Genomic DNA, 21080 nt, shown 5'->3' on the forward strand with positions numbered 1-21080 from the left:
CAGAAAAATTAATTTAATTTTTTACCAATTAGAATTCAGAACAAGAAGAAGTAAAACCAAATCTTAAAACACCTTCCCCCACCCTTCCCTTCTACCTAGGATCACTTCGCTCCCAAATTCTGTACCTAATCCCCTCAGCAGCATAGGGGGACAGGGAGCACAGACTGTGCTCAGTTCATCATATGTTGTCTCTACCTCTCCTTCCTCCTCAGGGAGAGGAGCCCTCACATTCTTCTGCTCCAGTGTGAGGTCCCTCCTGCAGGAGTCGGTCCTCCACACACTTCTCCAATTCCTTCCCATGGGCTGAAGTTCTTCACAAACTGCTCCACTGTGGGTCCCTTTCACGGGATGCACTCCCATCTCCTCTGGCTGCTGATGCTGTGCAGTTTTCCCCTCTCCTTCTTAAATATGTTATCCTGCAGGCACTACCACTGTTGCTGATCGGATCGGCCTTGGCCAGTGGTGGGTCCATTTTGGAGCTGGCTGGCATTGGCTCTGTCTGAAATGGAGGAGGTTTCTAGCGGCTTCTCAGAGTAGCCACCCTTGTAGGCCCCCTCTTACCAAAACCTTACCATGCAAAACCAATAGAGCTGTACTTCCTATGCTTTAAAGCTTACTGTGACTAGGAATTACAAAAATTAATGAAACATAGTTAAACATTTAGAGAATGAGTGCATTATGTTAAAAAAAGAATAATCATAATATGTCTGGATAGCTGGGACAAAAAATGGTGTCTTCCTTCTATGTAGTTTTTATGAAGATACTCTATCTCACTGATTAGTAATGATGTCTGTTGTTGAAATAATATGAAGAGTAGCTTTTTCTTTTATATTAAACAGGTTAGAGTTACCTCAGTAAAATGAACTGTTAGAAGTTGAAAGGTGACATTAGTAGTTATTAGTATGTTGTATGTATACACTGCTTTTAATGACAAAATACTTGATAGATAGTATCCACTTCAGAATCTGGCCAAAGTAATACTTTCCTCTCAAGTTTAAGACTGTCAAAAAAGAAAAAGCAAGCTTTTTTTCCCATTTTTCTGTATACCAGTTCTATGCTGCATGTAAGGGATTATTCAAATGACTTACAGCAAAAACTTCATGTTTACTTATTTTACCAGAGAGTGTACATATTTGTATGTTTCTTATGCTTCTTGCTTGTCACTGTCTGCAGCTCTTCTTAATAACTTAGCATATGATTGTTATCAGATGGGTGTTCAACCTCTGTTCTTTTTTTCATTATTCTGCATTTTTCTCGATTTTATTTATTCTTTCTGGTGAGAAACAAGTACTTGTACAAGGTACAAAGAACTAGAAAGTTATCCACTGCAGTATTGTTCTTATTCTTTGTGCCTCCTTGTATGAATGTTGTGAAATTCTTCTCTCTGGCAAGAAACAACATTAAGATGGTTGCTTATGGGTATTTGTATATTTGCAGCATAGAGATTATTTGTTGTGACTATCTCAGACATTCATACTTTTCAAAATAGTCTTAAGAGCATACTGTAAAGTGCCAGTAAGAGATGATTCTTTGAGATGGCAAAGGGACAGATTTTGTTCTGTGTAGTGAAGCAAGACAAATGATTCTGTGGGTGAATCATGCTTCAGCATTTCTAGAATTGATTATTAGTAAAGTAATATTACCCAACAAATGAAAATTATCTGCTGTAATATACATATGCTTGTACTTCTCTTCTGAATCACTTTTGTGCAGAGAAAATTCTATGTTGCCTAAATACTACTAGTATACATTCACCCTGCCCTTCACTGAGGTAGAAGAAATGTAGCATAACATTGAAATATGTTTAATCTATAAAGTCTCTCCAGGTTTAAAGAAGAGCAGCTCTAAATAATTCTAGAATTTCATGGCTGTTCATGTGATAAGTGGAACACAAGGTGGCACTGAAAAAAAGTTGTATGTAAGTGCCTGGATTCCAGAAGTATTGCTTTCATTGTCAGCCATTGTAGGTGAACTCTGACTCCAGACTGAGGTGTGCAAAGCAGAACAAGTAGATACTCCTTAGTTCTCAAATAAATTCTATTGTGTAAGAAATAACGCAAAGAAAACTGTAATGCAAGACTATATAGAAAAGGAACGTAATTTTTATGTTGCTTAATTTTTTATGTTGATAAAGTGTGCCAGCTCACAATCTCATAGCCACAAACATACGAATACTAGTTCATGTTCAAATAGTCTGAACAGGATTTCTGGCGTGTCATAGGGTAACTGATGTCACCTGATGAGATCTCTCCTATTTTTGTGTTGATCGGCAGTGATGAAATGGTGTTTTGCCTAGGTATTTTACACTTTGTAGGAGTGAGAAGTTGATATGGTGTGATATTTTAACATGAAATTTTTGTGGCTTTAGTCTACAGGAACATTAGGCAAATACCCTTTTTGTTTACTTATTACGGCTATCCTATTTTACTCTGCTCATTCGAATGACAGAAAGAGAAATGGCATACGGAGTGCATGATGAACTGGTTGCCATTCTGCTATCAGAATGCTGCTGTCTCATCATCTGCACAGTGATCTTAACATTGAAATCCCCTTCTTCAGTACTGATCTGTTTTGCTGATGTCATTCATGTTCCCTCACCATGGATGCTTTAAGCTTGCTCTCATTATGTCTGGTATTCTCACATTTGCATGGTTCTCATTGTATTATTCTAAATTCTAATTTTGTCATGAGTCTTCACAGATGAGAAACAAATTAAACCAGTTCAGTGCTTTTCAAAATGGCAGTATCAGTATCAGTGGAGTTACATTGGTATGCTTTTATTTTCCTCATTCTGGCATGTAGGAATGTATCTACTTCAGTGATAGGGTTCGAGTCTCACAAACAAAAATTGTGATATAACCATATAATGACATCATGTTTGCATAAGTCTTGGTCCCATGAGGCTAAATTTAGGCACTTCAGATATAATAGGAAAATACTGTGAAGTCTATGGTATTGCAGTTTTTAATTATCTTTTTTTCTATGTCTTGACCCTACCTTTTCGCCTACTACAAACTTTTTATACATTTGTTTTGACTTTCCGTTCAATGAAAGTTTGAGATCTGTACTTAATGTTATTTGAATAAGTGCAGGTAGTGGTTGAGAATAAATGAAAGTAAATGCATAGTTAGTCTGCCTTTTTATGCCTACACAAGACAAATTTGAAAATGGCAGTTTACAACATCTTTAATCTAAAAAATGAAAACTACAAATACAATTCCTCAGTCAGAGAAAAATGCACATCTTGTTCCCAGCATGGCGTCTGTGTAGACATTTGAAAACCCTAAGTAGCCGGTAATCTCTCAACAGTGTAGAGGATTTATAACAAAGATTCCTGTTTGTTGTGGAGATAATTAAAATGTCCTGCTGCTTTAATTTCCTGTTAAAAGGGAGACTAGCAAAGGGACATAGAACAGTTCAGCTAGTACAAGATTCAGCAGGCAGTATTATCTCTTTAGAAATTTTTCTTAAGCATATATGTTGCTTCTTTGGACAATAAAACCACTTCTGCTCCCTAATCCCATGTTTACCTCTGGATCTCTTTCCCCACATGGTGTGGGGCGCACCAGTTCTAGTTCCATTTCCATCTGAGGAAACATTTCCGACGGCTGAGGTGGATAGGGAGGGGGAACTCCAGCACCAGGGGTTTCTTCAGGTCCTGGATACTGGAGGGGAGAGCTTGCTCACCCCTCCCCCCACCCACGCTGTCCCATGGCAGCCAGAGAGACAGCACACAGGACTTGGAGAGGAGGCGAGAGAGCGTTTATTGTTGGGGGGGTTACATTTATAGGGTTAGGAGGATTCACAGGGTAACCAATTACAGGTCACAGGAAGGGGTTAACAACCAGTAGGAAGGGGTTAACAAGGTCCAATGAGAAGACCTCAGGACATCTTCTCAGGACATTCGTGCATGGGATAACAGTTGTCGTGGGGGGTCTTGGGAAGAAGAAAGCATGAGTTAGCAAAGAGACTACAAAAAGCCATTTTGAAACATGTTTAAACCACAGTTTCTCATATAATGCAGATTTACTGCCACATTTACCTACGTAAAAAAAACTTGTTAACTTTTCTGCTTCAACAGTTAGATTAGGTAACATAAATCAATTCTACTTTGTTCTAATCTATTACGAATAGTTCATTGCTAACACAAATCATCTCTCTAACTATGGAAGTTTGTGTATCTTAAAAATACAAATGTATAATGAAAAGGAGCCACTTGAATGTGACTTGCTCATAAGATAATTTTTCATAGTTGTGAATTAATGAGATTTGGAGAAGAGGGTTTCTAGGAAATATATACTAACAAAGTGAAAGAACTGAATCTTCAGCCTCTGAACTGTAGTATACATCAAGCCTCTGCTTCCTGTCAAAAAGACTCCATGTATGCTTTTGAGTATTGGTGGCTATTTCACTTAAAATAAGTGTAATTACTGACTCTCATGTAGTCACTTTCATTTGGGTCAATAATGATGGTAGTTCATTATGCTGTGTCTTCAATGTTGCATTGCTATATCCTTTATATATGGCTTTTTTTGGTTGTATATTTGTTACAATCGCTGGAGTACTATCTGCTAGCAAAGGAGATGTGATCTCTTTTCATTCCCATTGAAAAAGTGGAAAATTGACATTAACTTCCAAAGGTCTTAAATAATTATCTGTCAAGTCCTTGCTCTTTCATTTTAAACTGTAGATTTGGATCTAGTATTGCACTCTTTTTCAGTACTCCACCTGGCTTTTTGAAGAGCCTTATTTTGGCATGTCCTGTTCTGCCTGAGGATTAGTTTTCCTCTTGGGTGTGTCAAAATGACTCCTTTGTTGCTCCAGAATGTGGAAAGGGTCTGAAGTGGGATTTTATTGGAGCTTTTTTGTGGGAGTGGTTTTGGTTTGGATTGGGTTTTTGAGTTTGGTTTTTTGGTTTTGGGTTTGGGTTGAGTTTTTGGGGGGGATTTTTTTGGTTTTCAGTTTTGAGAGGATTTTGTTCTTTTAATTTGATCCTAATCTCAGTCTGACTGGATAATCTGACTGTTTTATGGTCAACATAATATGTTTTTATGTTTAAGTCAGTATTATGGCATTAGATGCAATTTTACAGACACACTCCTTTACCATAATTCCATTTCAATGTTTGTGCAACATGCTTTCTCTGTGGACCATCTAGCAACCTTTATTTATTCTAAGTAATTTGTTTAAGCCTGTTTAGCTTGGAAGTGTGAGCCTAAACAAGCAGTTAAAACAAAAAAGAATTGTTACAGATAATTCTGAATAGCTTTTCTGGAGGTTAAAAGTGCACTGGTAAAATTCCTGTAGGGATAAAACTGGTTAGGTGCTCTCTAAACAATAACAGTGCTTTGTTTGAATTTAAGTGTATGATCAAATTTTCAGCAGTTTCATACTTCCTTTTAGAATTTCTTTGGTTTTACTGAAATAGCCATGAACAAGATAAAGATTAGTCAAGGTCTTAGATGGGCTGTTTCCTCCCTCAGTTGTAGCATCATTCATTCTAGCAAAGAAACAAGGACACCTGCAACCCAGTGTTTTGGAGAGGTAATAATTGTCATGGCATTAGAAAATCTGTTCCAAAAGTATTTTATCATTAAAATATTGCCTTTTTTCCCCCCTTCTTGCTTTCTTTGCACGCTTCTCCTTAATAGCATTTATCAACTACATCTAAAGTAAATGAACAAGATAAATCACTCTTACAGATTTTTGTCTTAAGTGTGTTTAAAAATGTTGTTTCTAAAGGCAGCCTCACCAGGCAAGTTATTTCTCATTGAATCCTTTTCAGTAACAAAAATCTAAGGCCCTCCTTACCAAAAAAATAGCATGTGAATCCATGCCAGAATGCAGAGCAGTGTCAATAAGATGGAGATGCTATTTCTAAATATTATTTTTTAGATGTGAGAAGAGCCTTTCTGACATGAAGTGATAATAAATGAGAAAGAAGATTCAGAAGCAGGAAAAAAAGGCTGAAAGTTGGAGTATAAAATAGAGGCACAATAGCTATAGCTCAATTGAATAACAATTTTCCTTTAGGTAGGAATTACAGATAGATTGCAGCTAAAAGTATAGGAAAGGTTTTCAGGAATTCATAATGCTTTTTGCTTGGAGGAAAAGTGAAGAAAACATTTTCTGCTGAGTATGTATCTTGTGTATGTATTTTCAGTAACCGTGTGGAAGCTTGGACTAGGGATGTTCACTTCCTGCTCCGGCAAGAAGGGAGACCCATGGTAAATCTTACAGGTGATAGGAAGCAGGTTAGAGTGATGGAAGCAGATTGGCGGAATACTGATAAAGCAGTAAACTGGATAAAGGAAGAAGCTGTTAACCTTACTCAACCATTTGTTCTTTACTTGGGACTAAATTTACCACATCCATACCCATCACCCTATGCAGGAGAAAATTTTGGATCCTCTACATTTTTAACATCTCCCTATTGGCTTGGAAAGGTATGTGAAGATGAAATTTCAATATGAATCTACTAATAACTGTACTTTTTACATACAGTATTTTATTCCTGATTTTTCAAGCCATTCCCAGTTTTCGTATTTCAGTATACAGTAAGAAAGAGGTGTTAGATTTCTGATTTAAGTCTAGGCAAATAGAAGGGAGAAATTCCTCTCTGTTGTAGGAAAGGGTTTGTAGCAGTAGTCACTGAATCAATAAAGAAGTTTGGAGTTGAATGGCCAGAAATGTAAAAAGAACAAAATTATAGCTGTCAATTATTTTCAGTTAGTGGTCTGAAGTTCATTGTTACGAATATTCTGTATTCTTCTTGTTATAAATGATGTTATAGGTAACCATTTTGTCTGAGTTTTACGGTGAAAGATTAACTTTTCCTGCAGTATGAACCTAGACCATGAAGCAAAATAAGACACAACATAAGTCTTTCTTTTTTGTTAACTTTTCCTTTGCTACTGTAGGTTTGCAATGGTTTTAGAGCACAAAAAAGTCCCATTATGTCTATATGTGTAAAGCTAACAAATACCACTCCATTTCAAAGAAATACTTTTTCCTCTATTTTGTATGGTCTCCAGTGGCCATTATCTGCCATAAAATATGAATGTGTTACAACAGATTTCATTGCAGAAAGGCATGAAATATTCTCTGCAGCTGAAGCACTAGAATTAGGTTAGAAAAGACTTTATACCTCAGAAAAACTCTCCATATGCAGTGTGTATAATTTGTGGCCTTCTCTAGTGGAGAACTGCTAAATATCTAGGTGCACCAAAAATACAAATACTTAAAAAAAAATATTCAAATGAAGGTTGTATTTCTTTGAATTTCTTCATAATAATGAGGATTGTGGGTTCTTTTGGGAATGGTGAAAAATTTGTGGGGAGAGGAAGAACATGGAGAAAAACCCCTTCATTTACAAAAACAAGATCTAGCTTAGTTATTAAGGAAAACTTGCTAGGTGCTAATTGCTAGGTTAGATGTGTCTTGGGAAGGGGGGGTACCATTTTCAAGTCACAGACAGAGTTATAACATCTCTGACAAATCTTTGTGTCATCCTTAGTCTGGTTAGAGAGAGTACTTAAACTCCATAGTTTGCTGAGGTCCTTTGCACAACTACATATACATACTGTGTAGTGTGAACTACATATTATCATTTATTGAACACTGGCTGGTTCTTCTGGGATGTAGCTGTATTTTGGTCATGAAGAAGCAGTCTTTGAAAATCACAGAGATAATCTCATGAAGAAGTTTGATTGCATAGATGAAGAACTGAATTAAATGTCCTGTTTACTGGGGCTCTAATACAGAACAGAGTATCAACATGCTATGTTTGTGAAACCTTGTGTTGTTAAGCAGATGGTCCCCTGTATTTTGCACAAACTGTCACTTTTTCAGGGCATCTGGCTTCTGTCCTAGCTATGGATTACTATATACAGACAAAAGGATTATGACTTTGTGCATCCAGGTTGTAGTTCTGTAGAAAAGAATCATGGATAGAGAGGGACACTCTTTGCTCCCATTATATCTTAAGAAGCTAATAAATACAATTTGAGAAGTCTAAAATGTAACTTTATGTAGCCAAGTACCTTAAGCAGTAGGAAGATGACTGCAGCAGTTGTCTGCTATTATTTTATCTTCCATGATTTCTTCTAGCAGCCTATTTTCTGTAGAGCCTAAGGAAACTTAGATTTTGGTGTGTTTGTTTGAGTATTACAAAGCCAGGTTTTATACCTGTGGGCACTTTAACTCTTGCAGTCTTACCAACTTGTTTAGCTGTCAGTCTGTTCCTCCAAGTAACAAGTGATAGGATGAGAGGAAATGGCCTTGAATAGCACCAGGGACCATTTAGATTGGATATTAGGAAAAATTTCTTCACCAAAATACTTGGCAAGCACTAGAACAGGCTGCCCAAGGTAGTGGTGGATTCACCTTTCTTGAAGGGATTTAAAAGACATGTAGATATGACACTTGGGGACACTGTTTAGGTGGTGGGCTTGGCAGTAGTGGGTTTATGGTTGGGCTTGATGATCTTAGAGGTCTTGTCCAACCTTAATGATTCTATGATTCTGTGGCTTAATACATCTGCTAGATATTAAGAGATAATATTGACATTGTGGAAGGTGGAATGTTGTGGGTATTGGAACACAAAGACATTAACATATGGTCAAAGATATACCATAGGCTCAAGAGACAGGCACTGTGCTACAAGCTCCCCAGGCAGCTCTTCATTATCCATACTTGGCCATGTGTTCCAATACAACATGGGATTGATACTCCAAGTAAACAGGAATGTAATGTTTCCAGGGACAACTTTGATCTGATTGCTTTTGTGCTGTACAGAGCCTCTTGGACAGTAAGTATCTCAGTTATTTTATCAGGAACCAGTGTTGCCCATGTTTGGGGCCAGCCGAGTTGTGGAGCTGTGACTGCAGCCCCGGGAATGTGCTTCACAGACACTGGAGTTGCTGTGCCATAATCTAGTCCTCAGATCTGTTTGTTAGAGATTTTCAGAGGTAAACAAAGGCAACAGGTGTGGGTTTAGTTTTTAATAAATTTAAGTTTTCCATACTAAGATTACATCTTCTCTGCTTTTGTGGTAATTTGTGCTTTAAGACTATTATATAGAAATTATTAACTGTTAAATACAGCACTTATATAAGGGAATGCTTATAGGTATGACAGCCTAGGCTAAATGTATATGTCAAACTTGGAGGCCCTAAATCTAGTACTGCAGCACACAATATCTGTGAGTATGCCAGTTTGAATACACATATCCATCACTACTTGAAATTTATTGGCTTCTTAGTTTCACACTGATCTTGCATTTCTTTATAAGTAAATGGATTGATATCTGTAGAAACAAGTAGAAAAGTATTAGAAAATTGGATTAATATAGTCAGTTCTTTTCTTCAAGATGTCAAGACTTGTCATCACTGTCCTGGAGACTTTCCCAGACTGCATGAATTTCCATGTTGTCCCACATAACACCCAATGTTTTTGTTACATGAGGTTTATAGTTGTCATACAGTTAATGAAGACACTATGCCAATACTTCTGTACTTACTCGAGAGTACAGTTCTAGAAGACTGTTCTGTGCTCTCTCTCTTAAAATAATACAACAGCTGGTAAAGCACACATTTCTGGCTCCTAGCCTTAGATTCTAGATGATTTTTTAAAATTACTTGCTACCTGTGGAAGCTGCAGGGAAGTACAGACAAGGTAACAGCACCACATAACAGATAAGAAGGTGGTGTTTCCTGGACTGTAAACTGAGAATTGTGCATTTATGTGAAAAAATTTTTCATTAAATCTGTGTTAAAAGAATGTGTTTTATTCAGTTGCTAATGTGATGGTTATTTCCTCTTATTTTTAGGTAACCTATGAAGCTATTAAAATACCCAAGTGGTCTTCTCTCTCCGAGATGCATCCAGTAGACTATTACTCATCATACACCAAGAATTGCACAGGAGAGTTTACAGAGGAAGAAGTGAGAAATATTAGAGCATTTTATTATGCTATGTGTGCAGAGACAGATGCCATGCTGGGTAGGTAATATTTCATTATACAGTGAGTTTTCTAGTTTTGCTTTTTTAAGGAAAATGCTGATAGGGCTGATCCTTGGGGGAAAAAGAGAAAACAAACCACCTCAGTTCAGACCTGGGAGTAAGTCATGTGGATGTTGCTTAATCAGTCTATTTGACAAATAATGGGATAGCTTCTAAGGTTCTTGCAAGGTGAATTCAGTGCACTCTGAAAAGTAATCACAACCACAAGTCAGAGGCTCTGTTGAAAACCAGCAGCAAAACATTGCATGACCCATGTACAAGAGGAACTAAATGCTCTTTGATTAAATGCTAACTGAAATAATGGAAACATTTTTGTGGAGGAGACAGACTGACAAAGAGCTGAAAGGAAAGATAATTTTAGTGCATAAGTAGTTCTTAGAGATTGATTTCAAATGCATAGACTGGATAACAGCTGTTACACGTAGACTAAACAATAAGGTTACATTTGGAGTGTCCCTTAGCAGCATATTATTGACAGTTAAGAAATAATTCATTGGACTTTCAGAATTCTTCCTAGTTTGCCATAAGGTCTACATACACAAAAATGACAATGCAAATTGGTCTTAATTTATTTTATTTCTTAATTTGAAAAGTGACCATGAATGAACAAGAATTTGCTTGCCTACTAGTATGAAATTCATGAAAAAATAAGCTGATCTTTTAGACGTGTTAGGCTGATAAATTGAATACAAAGACACAGAATTGCTCTTCCTCATTTTATGAATGAAAAGAGATCAGTGGAAGCCTGACAGTTTTAGGGAATGAAGGGATTGCAAGCTGGGGTGTTCATTTTGTAATGTATTTTGACCAGTTTGTTTAAGAAAGAATCATTCTAGTGTTTTAATATTTAAGATGCATAAGTGCTTAATTACTGACTTCACTGATCTTGGCCCTGTCTTTGTTGCACAAATGTACATGCAAAAGGAGAGGAGCGTATGTCATATCTTCATTGCACAAATGTATGTGCAAAAAGAGAGGACATTTCAGCCCTCTGACTAGGAGGATTCCTAGAGATTTACATGCTGCTTTGCAGGTACAGAAGTTGGAAGAAGTATTTTCAATGTATCCTTTTCAGTATCTTTTTGTTGTTACAGGTGAGATTATTTCAGCTCTCAGAGATACCGGGCTTCTTAGAAAAGCAGTCCTTATATTCACTGCAGACCATGGAGAACTTGCTATGGAACATCGTCAGTTCTATAAAATGAGCATGTATGAAGGAAGTTCCCATGTTCCTCTTTTAGTTATGGGGCCAGGTATAAAAGAACAGCAGGAAATACCAAATGTAGTATCTCTTGTGGATATATATCCTACTATGCTTGGTGAGTTAAGTAATTTCAAATGAAATTTTTTTTCCCAGTTACCATTATTATGCATTTGTATTATAGTCAGAATTATGCCTCCTTGGATGCATTTTAGATATGTATAATCCTTGCTAGCCTTCATACCTAACAGTTTACTATAGAAACTTGTCTCAGTCTGAGGAGACTGGAATGTTTGCTAGAGTTATGAGATAGACCAAACTCCTCTCTCTCAGCAACTGTAAATTCAAAATTAAGGGGCTTTAATTGAGGAAGTGTGGGAAAAAAACAGAAGAAATAACAACCCTTTATTAAAAGATATATGTATGTTGGCAAAAAACAGTAACAGAACACAAAAAAAACCTAGACAGTAATCCTAGGAAAAAAAAAAAAGTCTGAATGAATACTTCTCTGTCCTTTAGCGCAGTCCCAATCGTGGCCGGCAGGGGGCGCTGTTGGATCGCTGGAGGTGCAGAGCCTGCAGTGCTCTGTGTTGTCCTGCAGGGGGCGCTGTTGGGCTCTGTCGGTCACCACACAGGGAGGGGTCTGGGGGTTGGTCTTGGGTCACGGGAGGAGCCGAAAAGAAGATGGGGGACCCTGCCCCCAGTGGAAGGAAGGGGTAAGGAAAGCAGTTCACCCCACAGGACTCACTGTGGTTCTCAGTTGATGGTGCCTCAAAAGCTCCTCCTTTTCTCCCAGCAAGCACAGAGACTCTCCAATGAAAACACAGCAGGTCCGAGCTGGAGACAAAAGACAGCTCGCAGGCAAGTTGAGGTCGGCAGTCAGGGCTGACCAGGATGGGAAGCCAGACAAACAGGCTTCCAGGCCTTCTCTCCAAATGCCCCAAACACAGACTCTGTCTCCGTCCTCAAAAGAGAACCCAGCAGTCTGAGTCTCTCCTCTGTCTGGGCGGCCAGCTCCCCCCAGCCTCTGATGGGCCATTAGCTAGGAATTTGGCCAGATCTTTTGTAAAGCTAATTGACTCCCTTTCTCACAGTGGAGCAGGGGAAGAAAAATTCTCCTGAATTTCTAACCTATAACAAAACTACAGTGTAAATGCATCCAGAGATGAGATTAAACCTGAAAGGATGGCAGGTTCATTAGCTTATCAAAGGAATGTCTTTTATGAAGAGCGTGTGGAAGAGCAATAGGCTTTGTATAAGAAATATAAAATTGATCTGGGCAAGGAAATAAGATATAATAATGGATATCCATTCTTACCTTATTAGATATGAAAGTATTTAGTTGGGACAGAGACTCAAATGAAAAGAACTGACATTAAATTACTTGGATGGAATATACTTTTAAGAATGAAGTTTTAAACAGTTGTCTGTGATAAATCATGCAAGAGATGACTCTCATTGAAACTAAGCATCAGGTGAAGTTGCCATTTGAGACTATCTGTGATCTTTTAGGCTACCAATCAGAAAAGCGTTCTTTTCAAGCCAGTCTGCAAAGCTTTCTCTCTAAGATGTGTCACGTGTACACTGCAGTTGGCTGAGAGAACATGGGGCAGTAGATAAAACTGTACTTCTAGCAGTGAATGTCAGCAAAAAATCCTGTTATCCAGTTGAAAATAGGATATAAAATCTGAGTGGCTTTTTCTTTCAAATTTGATATCAAATCCTCTGAAGAGTCCTTAGGGTTCTCCTTCAAGAAGAACAAGGACTGGTTTGATGAAAACAATCAAGAGATCCAGGAATTGTTGAGGAAGAAGAGAACTGCTCACCACGAACACCTTGCACTGCCATCCTGTCATGTAAGAAAAGCAGCCTTTCATCTTGCATGCAGCAAGCTCCAACAGAAACTCTGTGACTTCCAGAACAAGTGGTGGATCAATCTAGCAGGAAAAATTCAATTATGTGCTGATACAGGTGATTACTATGAGGCCCTGAAAACAGCATACGGGCCTACATATCAGGTCCAAAGCCCTCTACTCAGCGCAGAACAAAGGACTCTATGTAACCTTTGTTGACCTCACCAAGGCTTTCGATACTGTGAGCAGAAAAGGTCTGTGGCAGATTTTGGAACATTTAGGTTGTCCCCCCAAGTTCCTTAAAATGATCATCTCACTCCATGAGGATCAGCATGGCCGAGTCAGATATGGTGATACACTTTCTGAGCCCTTTCTGATAACCAATGATGTGAAACAAGGTTGTGTTCTTGTACCAACCCTATTCACAATCCTTTTCAGCATGATGCTCCAAAGGGCCACGGCAGACCTCGATAATCAGGATGGTATCTACATTCGATACCGTACTGATGGAAGCCTTTTCAACCTAAGGCGACTGAAGGCCCACACTAAGACTTTAAACCATCTTGTCCAGGAGCTGCTTTACGCTGATGACGCCACCCTTGTCGCCCACACAGAAGTAGCTCTGCTGCTACTTTAACATCCTGCTTTGCTGAGGCTGCTGAGCTTTTTGGGCTGGAAGTCAGCTTAAAGAAGACAGATGTTTTCTATCAACCTGCACCTCAGGAAGTCTTCCTATCACCACTGGCCAATCAGAGCTCAAATCAGTCCAGCAGTTTAATTACCTAGGTAGCCTCATCTCCTTGGATGGTAAGATTGATAGAGATATAGACAACAGGTTAGCAAAGGCATACAGTGCTTTCGGAAAACTCCATAAAAGAGTCTGGCGAAATAAACACCTGAAGAAAAGTACAAAGATCAGTGTTTACAGAGCCATTGTGCTGTCTGCTCTTTTATATGGATCCGAATCATGGGTCGTTTACCACCACCACCTGGGACTCCTAGAACGCTTCCATCAATGCTGTCTCCGTACAATCCTAAACATCCATTGGTCAGATTATGTGACCAATACATCTGTTCTAGAACAGGCAGCAGTCACAAGTATTGAGGCCACGTTGCTGAGAACACAGCTGCGTTGGGCAGGACACATCTCAAGGATGAAGGACCACTGCCTCCCTAAGGTCTTGCTCTATGGTGAACATGCCACTGGCTGCCGCAAGAGAGGAGCCCCAAAGAGGAGATATAAGGACTCCCTGAAGCAACATCTCAGCCTTGGCCATGTTGACCTTCGTAACTGGTCCACTCTGGCCTCCAATCGAGAGGCCTGGAGACACACCATCTATAACACTGCTGCTGCTTTTGAGAACGCACGCAGGATCACTCTCAAGGAGAAAAGACAATGCAGAAAGAATCGTGTCTTGCCAATACCATTCAAGGAGTCTTTCTGCTGTGCCTTTTGCAGCTGGACTTGTCTGTCTCGCATTGGCCTCTTTAGCCACCAGCGCGCTTGTAGCAAATTTGGGTAGTGTCCTTCCCAAATCTTCGTTTGTGAAGCCTAGCCATGATGATGATGATGATGAAGTTATGGTATCATATGTAAAGAGTTAAAAATCTCTTTTTTTTTCTTCTTTGTCCCCTTTCCCCAAATGAAATAATTGGCCAGGTGGTTTAACATCCTTCTATCTTTTCCTCCTATTTCCCCCTCTGCCCCTCGGAACTCTGTGTGTCTAATCCTTTCCTTCTCTTCTGCAGTTCCCCTTCCCTGTAAACTGAATGTCAAAAAGGGATATATGTCGAGGTGACTGCGAAAATGTGAAGAACTACCCCTGTGGTCTATTATGTCCTCAGTTTGTATGCTACTGCTGGCTAATGAGGAAACAGATTTCAATCCTACTTTTGTGATAAATATAATCCCTTTGCTTTGTGGCGTCTAAGGGAAATAATCTCTCTTAAGACACCATCCAAATGCTTTGCTCAAGACTTCCACCTTTGGTGATTTTGTGAATAGGCACAGATGTTTTAATTCCAGCAGAATCTGTGTGATACCTATAATTCAGATGGAAGTGCAACAGCTCTTGCATTTTTTAACAGGATGTAACATAACCTTTCCTCCAGGCAACATGAGGTTTCTTGGTCTGTATGAAAGTACCTTTGGCTTTCTATTGGAAAAGCAGGAACTGCTGAAGGTACCAGGAGCATTCTTTGCACATGCAGTTACTTCAACTAATAGCATTACTGATTTAGGATAACAGAAGAGCCTATATCCCTTTTTTATTTGTTTAAATGTAGTATGTATTTGCTCAGGGTTTTTACCCATTCATTGGAAACTGCTGAGTTTACACATTACAGGTCTTTCTAGCGCTTAGTCAGATGCTGGCTGGACGGAGGACAAAAAGGAAGATGTGTGCTGATAAAGGAAGTCACCTATGGGCAATTTGTATGCACAGAGTATCGATACTTGGCATAGAACTGAAGATTAAATAGTACCACTGTGCTCTGTGAAATGGAAGATGTTGAATTTTGAATGTCTATAGACAATGTTCAGTGTGGTGATTAAAAAATTACTGTCATACCTGTTTTTTAGGACATGCTGAAGTTTAGGTGACATGGTTGGGATTCTCGGTTATGTTTTTCAGAATGTCTTTGACAAACCTTTGCAGTGTTTTAATATTGACCTGATCTTTGGGACCTAGAGACACTTGTGATGTAAGTTGATGCTGAGGAGCTTATGGATATTACAGCATCTTCTGAGGGTCATCTAGTGGGTTATGGAGTCACCAGTGTTTTCCATACATGCACTGTCTTGATACTACCTCTGATACCATCTTTATCTCTAGTCCTGCAAGAGAAGCAAGTGCCCCTGCTTCTCAGTTTCCCCACCAGTTGCAGATGATAACCATAACAGCCACCTTTGTAAAGCATTTCAGTATTCACTGCTGAAGAATGCTACATAGCAGCTTAGCACTGTTATTGTTAAAGGAATGAATGCTACGCCTTGTTGAATGTGGAGCTTTTGGGGTCTTTTCATACTGTGACATTCTTTTTCTCCTACCTGGTGCAGTCAAAGCGGAAGAGAAATGTTTACAACCATGATTAGAAAATAAAAAAGCACTGCCCATCAAAGGAGGTTATTGTGATTTCTTTTCGCAAACTTCTGTTAGATATAGATGATAGTGAATTTGATCAGGATGGTGGGCAGCTTGCCCCGGGAAGTTCCCTAAAGTTTCTTCATTGTGTATTTTGGTGTTTCTTTGTTCTACAAGAATAATAATTAGGAATGTACATCTTATTATAAAAATAAAATGTTCAGACAACTGTAGCATTGTGTTAGGCTTTTTTTAATCATGGAAACTGCAATAGCATTTTGGTTTTGTATATCTTTCCTTAGATATAGCAAGAATTCCTGTCCCACAAAACCTCAGTGGATATTCTCTTATACCGCTGCTACATAAAAAGACTGAGAGTAAAGTGTCACCAAGAGGACCTCGGCCCTCTTGGGTGCTGAGTGAGTTCCATGGGTGCAACGTGAATTCTTCTGTGTATATGCTGCGAACTGGCAAATGGAAATATATCGCGTACTCAGATGGCTGTTCAGTACTGCCACAGCTATTTGGTATGTTACAACTTTTATATCCTGACTAACTCATTAATTTAATTAAATACAGTCTTAACTGGCTTTTTGTTTCTTCCAGATCTTACTGCTGATCCAGATGAGCTAACAAATGTTGCCATAAAATTCCCATTAATTGTACATTCCTTGGACAAAATACTCCGTTCTATAGTAAACTATCCAAAGGTTTCTTCTTCTGTTCAGGAGTATAACAAACGACAGTTTATCAGTTGGAAACAAAGTTTGGGTCAGAATTACTCAAGTGTTATTGCGAACCTTAGGTGGCATCAAGACTGGTTAAAGGAACAAAAAAAATATGAGAATGCAATTGACAAATGGCTTGGGGAGTAGACAGAAACAACCTGGATTTAATATGACTGAGGGTATGAAAACGCTATGCATTTGTAATATTATACTGTATTTCAAGTATTAGAATTATTGTCTTATATAAGCTATTGAAAGTAAAGATTCCCAAACAGTTACTGCTTTGCGTTAGGGAACTAAGAGCATTTTATATAATGCCAGCATAACAAAACTAGTGTTTTAGATGTTATTGTTCTCTAACACTTAAATGTACACAGCAAGGGTAATGTGTAAATACTAATTCTGTGTATGGAATATTTAGCTGATTACAAAAATACAGAGTATTAAGCATTAAAACTCAGTAGGAATTTCCATTTATAAAGATGGAGTAAAGATTATAAAATCTAGTGAAGTAAGCTACCAGTTACAGTGGAATTTGTCAGATTGATTATAGGTCCACATTAAATACACATTCATCCACTTAAGAGAAGCTATAGCAGTTAAAATATAATCAAAAATTTAATAACGAGTACTGGTCTGAACATAGATGCAGTTTATTCAAGTGTCGGCATTCCTGTATCATATACATGAGACTCTCCATCTTTTCAACATCTGACTGCTAACCTCTTGCATTTAGATCTGGTACTTAACACTCCCTGCTTGTTTAAAAATTTTATAATGTGCATAGGCTCCTAATTGCATATGTGGAGGGGAATCTGATCTCTGGTCACGGTTGGAAAATAGAACAAAAAGCCAAACTCAAAAATCCTCTGACCAAATCTGCGGGTAGAGTAGTTCTTTGAAAGGTGATAGTGTGATTTGCATAGCATAAGATGAAAACTGCATCTCTGTTATGCAGTTAGATTTTGCAAATAAATGCTTGTTAGGATCCCATTATTAAAAGATGCCTCTGCCCGAATTAAGATGCAAATGAGACCATGTGCCAAAGTCAACAGTATGGTTTTATTTAGCAGTAAATATGAGGTAGAGAGAGAGATAGAAATAGAAAGAGAGAGAGAGAGAGAGAGAGAAAGAGAGAGACAGATTAAGTAGAAAGATAAAGGTAAAGATAAAGATATCATCACCACATGGATTCTAACAGGGTCTCACTGGTCCTTCTGGTCTTCTCGGTGATGAGGGTCCCAATGTCGTGCTTTTTGGGTACCGCTTTTATGCAGTCCAAGCCCCAGATATTCACAGGGAGTCTTGGATGTTCCCACAACTTGGGATGGCGTGAGTGTAAGCAGTTGTTTTCTTTCTCACAGCTTGCACAGTGGAATTTTGTCCAGTGTGCTAATTTCAAACCTTTACCTTCATTTATGTCTATAATCAATGCTTTCCTTTCTCACCATTTTCCACAGTGGGAATCTTTGTTCGCGTACGTTACCCAGATCTGTCTTACCAGACCTGGTTCTTATCACAAGTTCCAGTAGTGGTGGCTTATCTTATGGAAATTTCCTTCTTTGACAGTGTTTTGAAACAATTCATAGCATTCTTTAAGTCCTGTCGATGCTTTAATGTGCATCAATGAGTGGAGAACTGAAACCTAAAATACAAACAGAGAAGACGGAATTGAAGCTTACAGGAAGAGTTAACATAAAAATACTATTTCCCATTTTTCCAGGGATGTGACGAAAAACCAAAGTAGTTTTGGAAGAAGGTAGAATTTAGATAGTAATTCTTCTGCTTAAGGAGAAATATAATTATAGCAGCACTTAAGTTTGCTTATTCTTGATAACGGTGCTTGCTGCTATAGTACCAATTCAGAATGACATGCTTAATACATAAATCCTTTTCTAAATCTGTAATTAAATACCTAGCAGTAGCAGTAAGCTAGTAAGACTAAACATAAAAAGGACACATATTTTCTGATGGCTAAGCACTCCACGCGCATTCCATAAACAACTTACCACACTGGAATTAGGTATATACTGATGAGGGTTTTAACTATTTTCTGTCTTTGTGTCCACAGAACATTACTGCTAACCTTATACAATTTGCTGCTATGGCAGAATTTTATTTTTTTATTATATATCATAGGCAAGGAGCAAACTAATAGTTAAAAAAGCCTTCAAACTCTGTAGCATATGCCATGATAAATCTGGTTAAAATGAGTTCAGGTAGGGATGAAATTACTTAAAATAAATGGGCTGCATACTTAGAGAAAGTATTTATGTCCATATGAATATTTGTTCAAGAGGGAGAAGAATAAAGAAATTGATTGCTTTCCAGAGATCTGAACAAAGTGCAGTACATTGTACAGAATACAGTAAAATAAAATTACGGTGAACTGAATGTGTTTTGGGTGTTATTTTTTTAATGCCTGAATGTTTAAGAAATTATTAGGGGAAATTGTATTTTGTCACTTCTGTGGACAGTGCTTTCTTTGAAGACATGAGCTTTTAAGATGCACTAATGTTAGGTTTACAAAAGTGCCATTTTGAGGTACTTTCTGAAATGGAAGAAAAATTGGGAAAAAAACCTTCTTGCAACTACATCTTGTGTCACAGACTGTCTAAAGAAGCCCAGTGCATGGGGGCAGGCTTCCAGACAATGCAGGAGACACTGGAGCTACCATGTCAGGAAGTAGGGATGCTTGTTTGCAAGGTGATACTATGGTATGTGAGTCAACAAGTAGCAGACTGTGAGTCAACAGTAGGCACTCATTATGCCTACATTAGTACTTCTTGTATATAGTCTTCTTAAAATGCTTGTTTAAAAAGAAAATGTTGACTTGTTAAAAGAAAAACTTTTGACTTTTGCAAGTTATTTGTTATTTATGTGTGAACCTTTGTTCTGAAGAGCAAGAGAGAGAAAGGAAAAGCCCCTTACCACCTTCCTGTATCTGTTCACAATAAATACTATGTCTATGTTGGTTTAGAACTGAGCTAATTTAAGTATAAAACAGATGGATTTAACAATACGGTTGTATTCAGTTACTGTGTTAGTTATGCTTATGCATCTGCATTATTGTAACATTAATCAAATGAGGTGTGCAGCATGCAAGGCTGGCCAGCTAACAAAGGAAAAAATCTGTTTTTCAAACATTCCCAGTGAGTTATGCAGTGTTAACACTGAAGAGAGACTGTGGAGTGAAAGACTGTGGCTGGAATGCCAACAGGTTCAAACTTATTGATTAGATGTATTCAGGTCAACACAGCCTTCTGAGACATACCTGAGGGGCTACCAAGGGCGTTGGCCTGGTCAGCTTCTGCTGAGAGAGGTACCATTGTTCTGACGAACAAAAATGTATTTTTGTAAATACAAGGTCCTTGTGGTCGCTAAAGAGGTAAGAGACTGCCACTGTGAATTTTCCAAGAAATCACATAAAAATAATACTCTGCTGCCTTTGTCAGGATAACTAGCCTAGCTGTTAAAAAAAAAAAAAAATGGTGAAATCCAGACTTTGAATGCACTTGGGCAATGGCCTATCTGATCTACTTTAATGTGGAAATAGAGTCTAGACAAAATTACTGTAAGTTAAGTTCAAAACTGGCTAAAATCAAGCTCAGATCCCAAAAATCAAAAAGTGGGAAGGCTGATAAATAGTGTCTGCAAGAATTTTATGTAGTTCTGGTTTTTACTTCTTTAGTAAGTCTTTTACTTTTTTAGTACTTTGAATGCAGGAGTAGACACCTTTTTCTTATTAAACATGAGAAAATGCACCTGGGGAGAGCTATCAACACTTCTGAAAATAGGCTAAAATTCAAAGTAGTCTTGATTAGCTAGATAAAATGATCTGAAATCAATAGGGTCAAATTCATCATGGCTTAGTTAAAGGTCAAAATAAAATGGAAATGGAAAAATACTAAAATTGTGAACAACAAAATGCCTAGGTTTCAGTTTTGCAGAACAAAGCCTCCCATGCCTGGACATTTTAGAGAAACAGAAGCGTAATGTGTTCAGCATATTATGTTCAACAGTTTTGTTCCTGGACGGGGGGTCATGTGGCTGCTGCCCTCATGGCATGCAGGAGCAGGGACAGCCCCAGGGCCTGGGCCAGATGAGAGAAGCTGCAGCAGTGCCAGGGGTGTGGATAGTTAATTTTGTCACCTGTTTCCATGGACTTTTCTTGGCATGATAGAAGACTGTTC

At 38.3% G+C, this 21080-nt stretch overlaps 1 protein-coding gene across 5 annotated transcripts in view; it reads left to right on the forward strand.

Annotated features, from left to right (window-relative positions):
- ARSK (arylsulfatase family member K) overlaps positions 1-21080 on the forward strand; it is a 45429-nt gene that overhangs the window by 8526 nt on the left and 15823 nt on the right. For 3 of the 5 annotated variants that reach the window (XM_032675869.1, XM_032675870.1, XM_032675871.1), the window contains 5 exons: positions 6164-6446; positions 9830-10001; positions 11117-11341; positions 16462-16686; positions 16766-20378. In XM_032675869.1, coding sequence (XP_032531760.1) covers positions 6164-6446; positions 9830-10001; positions 11117-11341; positions 16462-16686; positions 16766-17034 — 1174 coding nt within the window. In that variant the 3' untranslated portion in view covers positions 17035-20378. Of the gene's footprint in view, positions 1-6163; positions 6447-9829; positions 10002-11116; positions 11342-16461; positions 16687-16765; positions 20379-21080 lie in introns of those variants that run through there. The other 2 variants (XR_004354545.1, XM_032675872.1) reach the window with 1 other exon arrangement.

This window comes from Chiroxiphia lanceolata, chromosome Z (genome assembly GCF_009829145.1).
Source record: "Chiroxiphia lanceolata isolate bChiLan1 chromosome Z, bChiLan1.pri, whole genome shotgun sequence".
Lineage (NCBI taxonomy): Eukaryota > Metazoa > Chordata > Aves > Passeriformes > Pipridae > Chiroxiphia > Chiroxiphia lanceolata.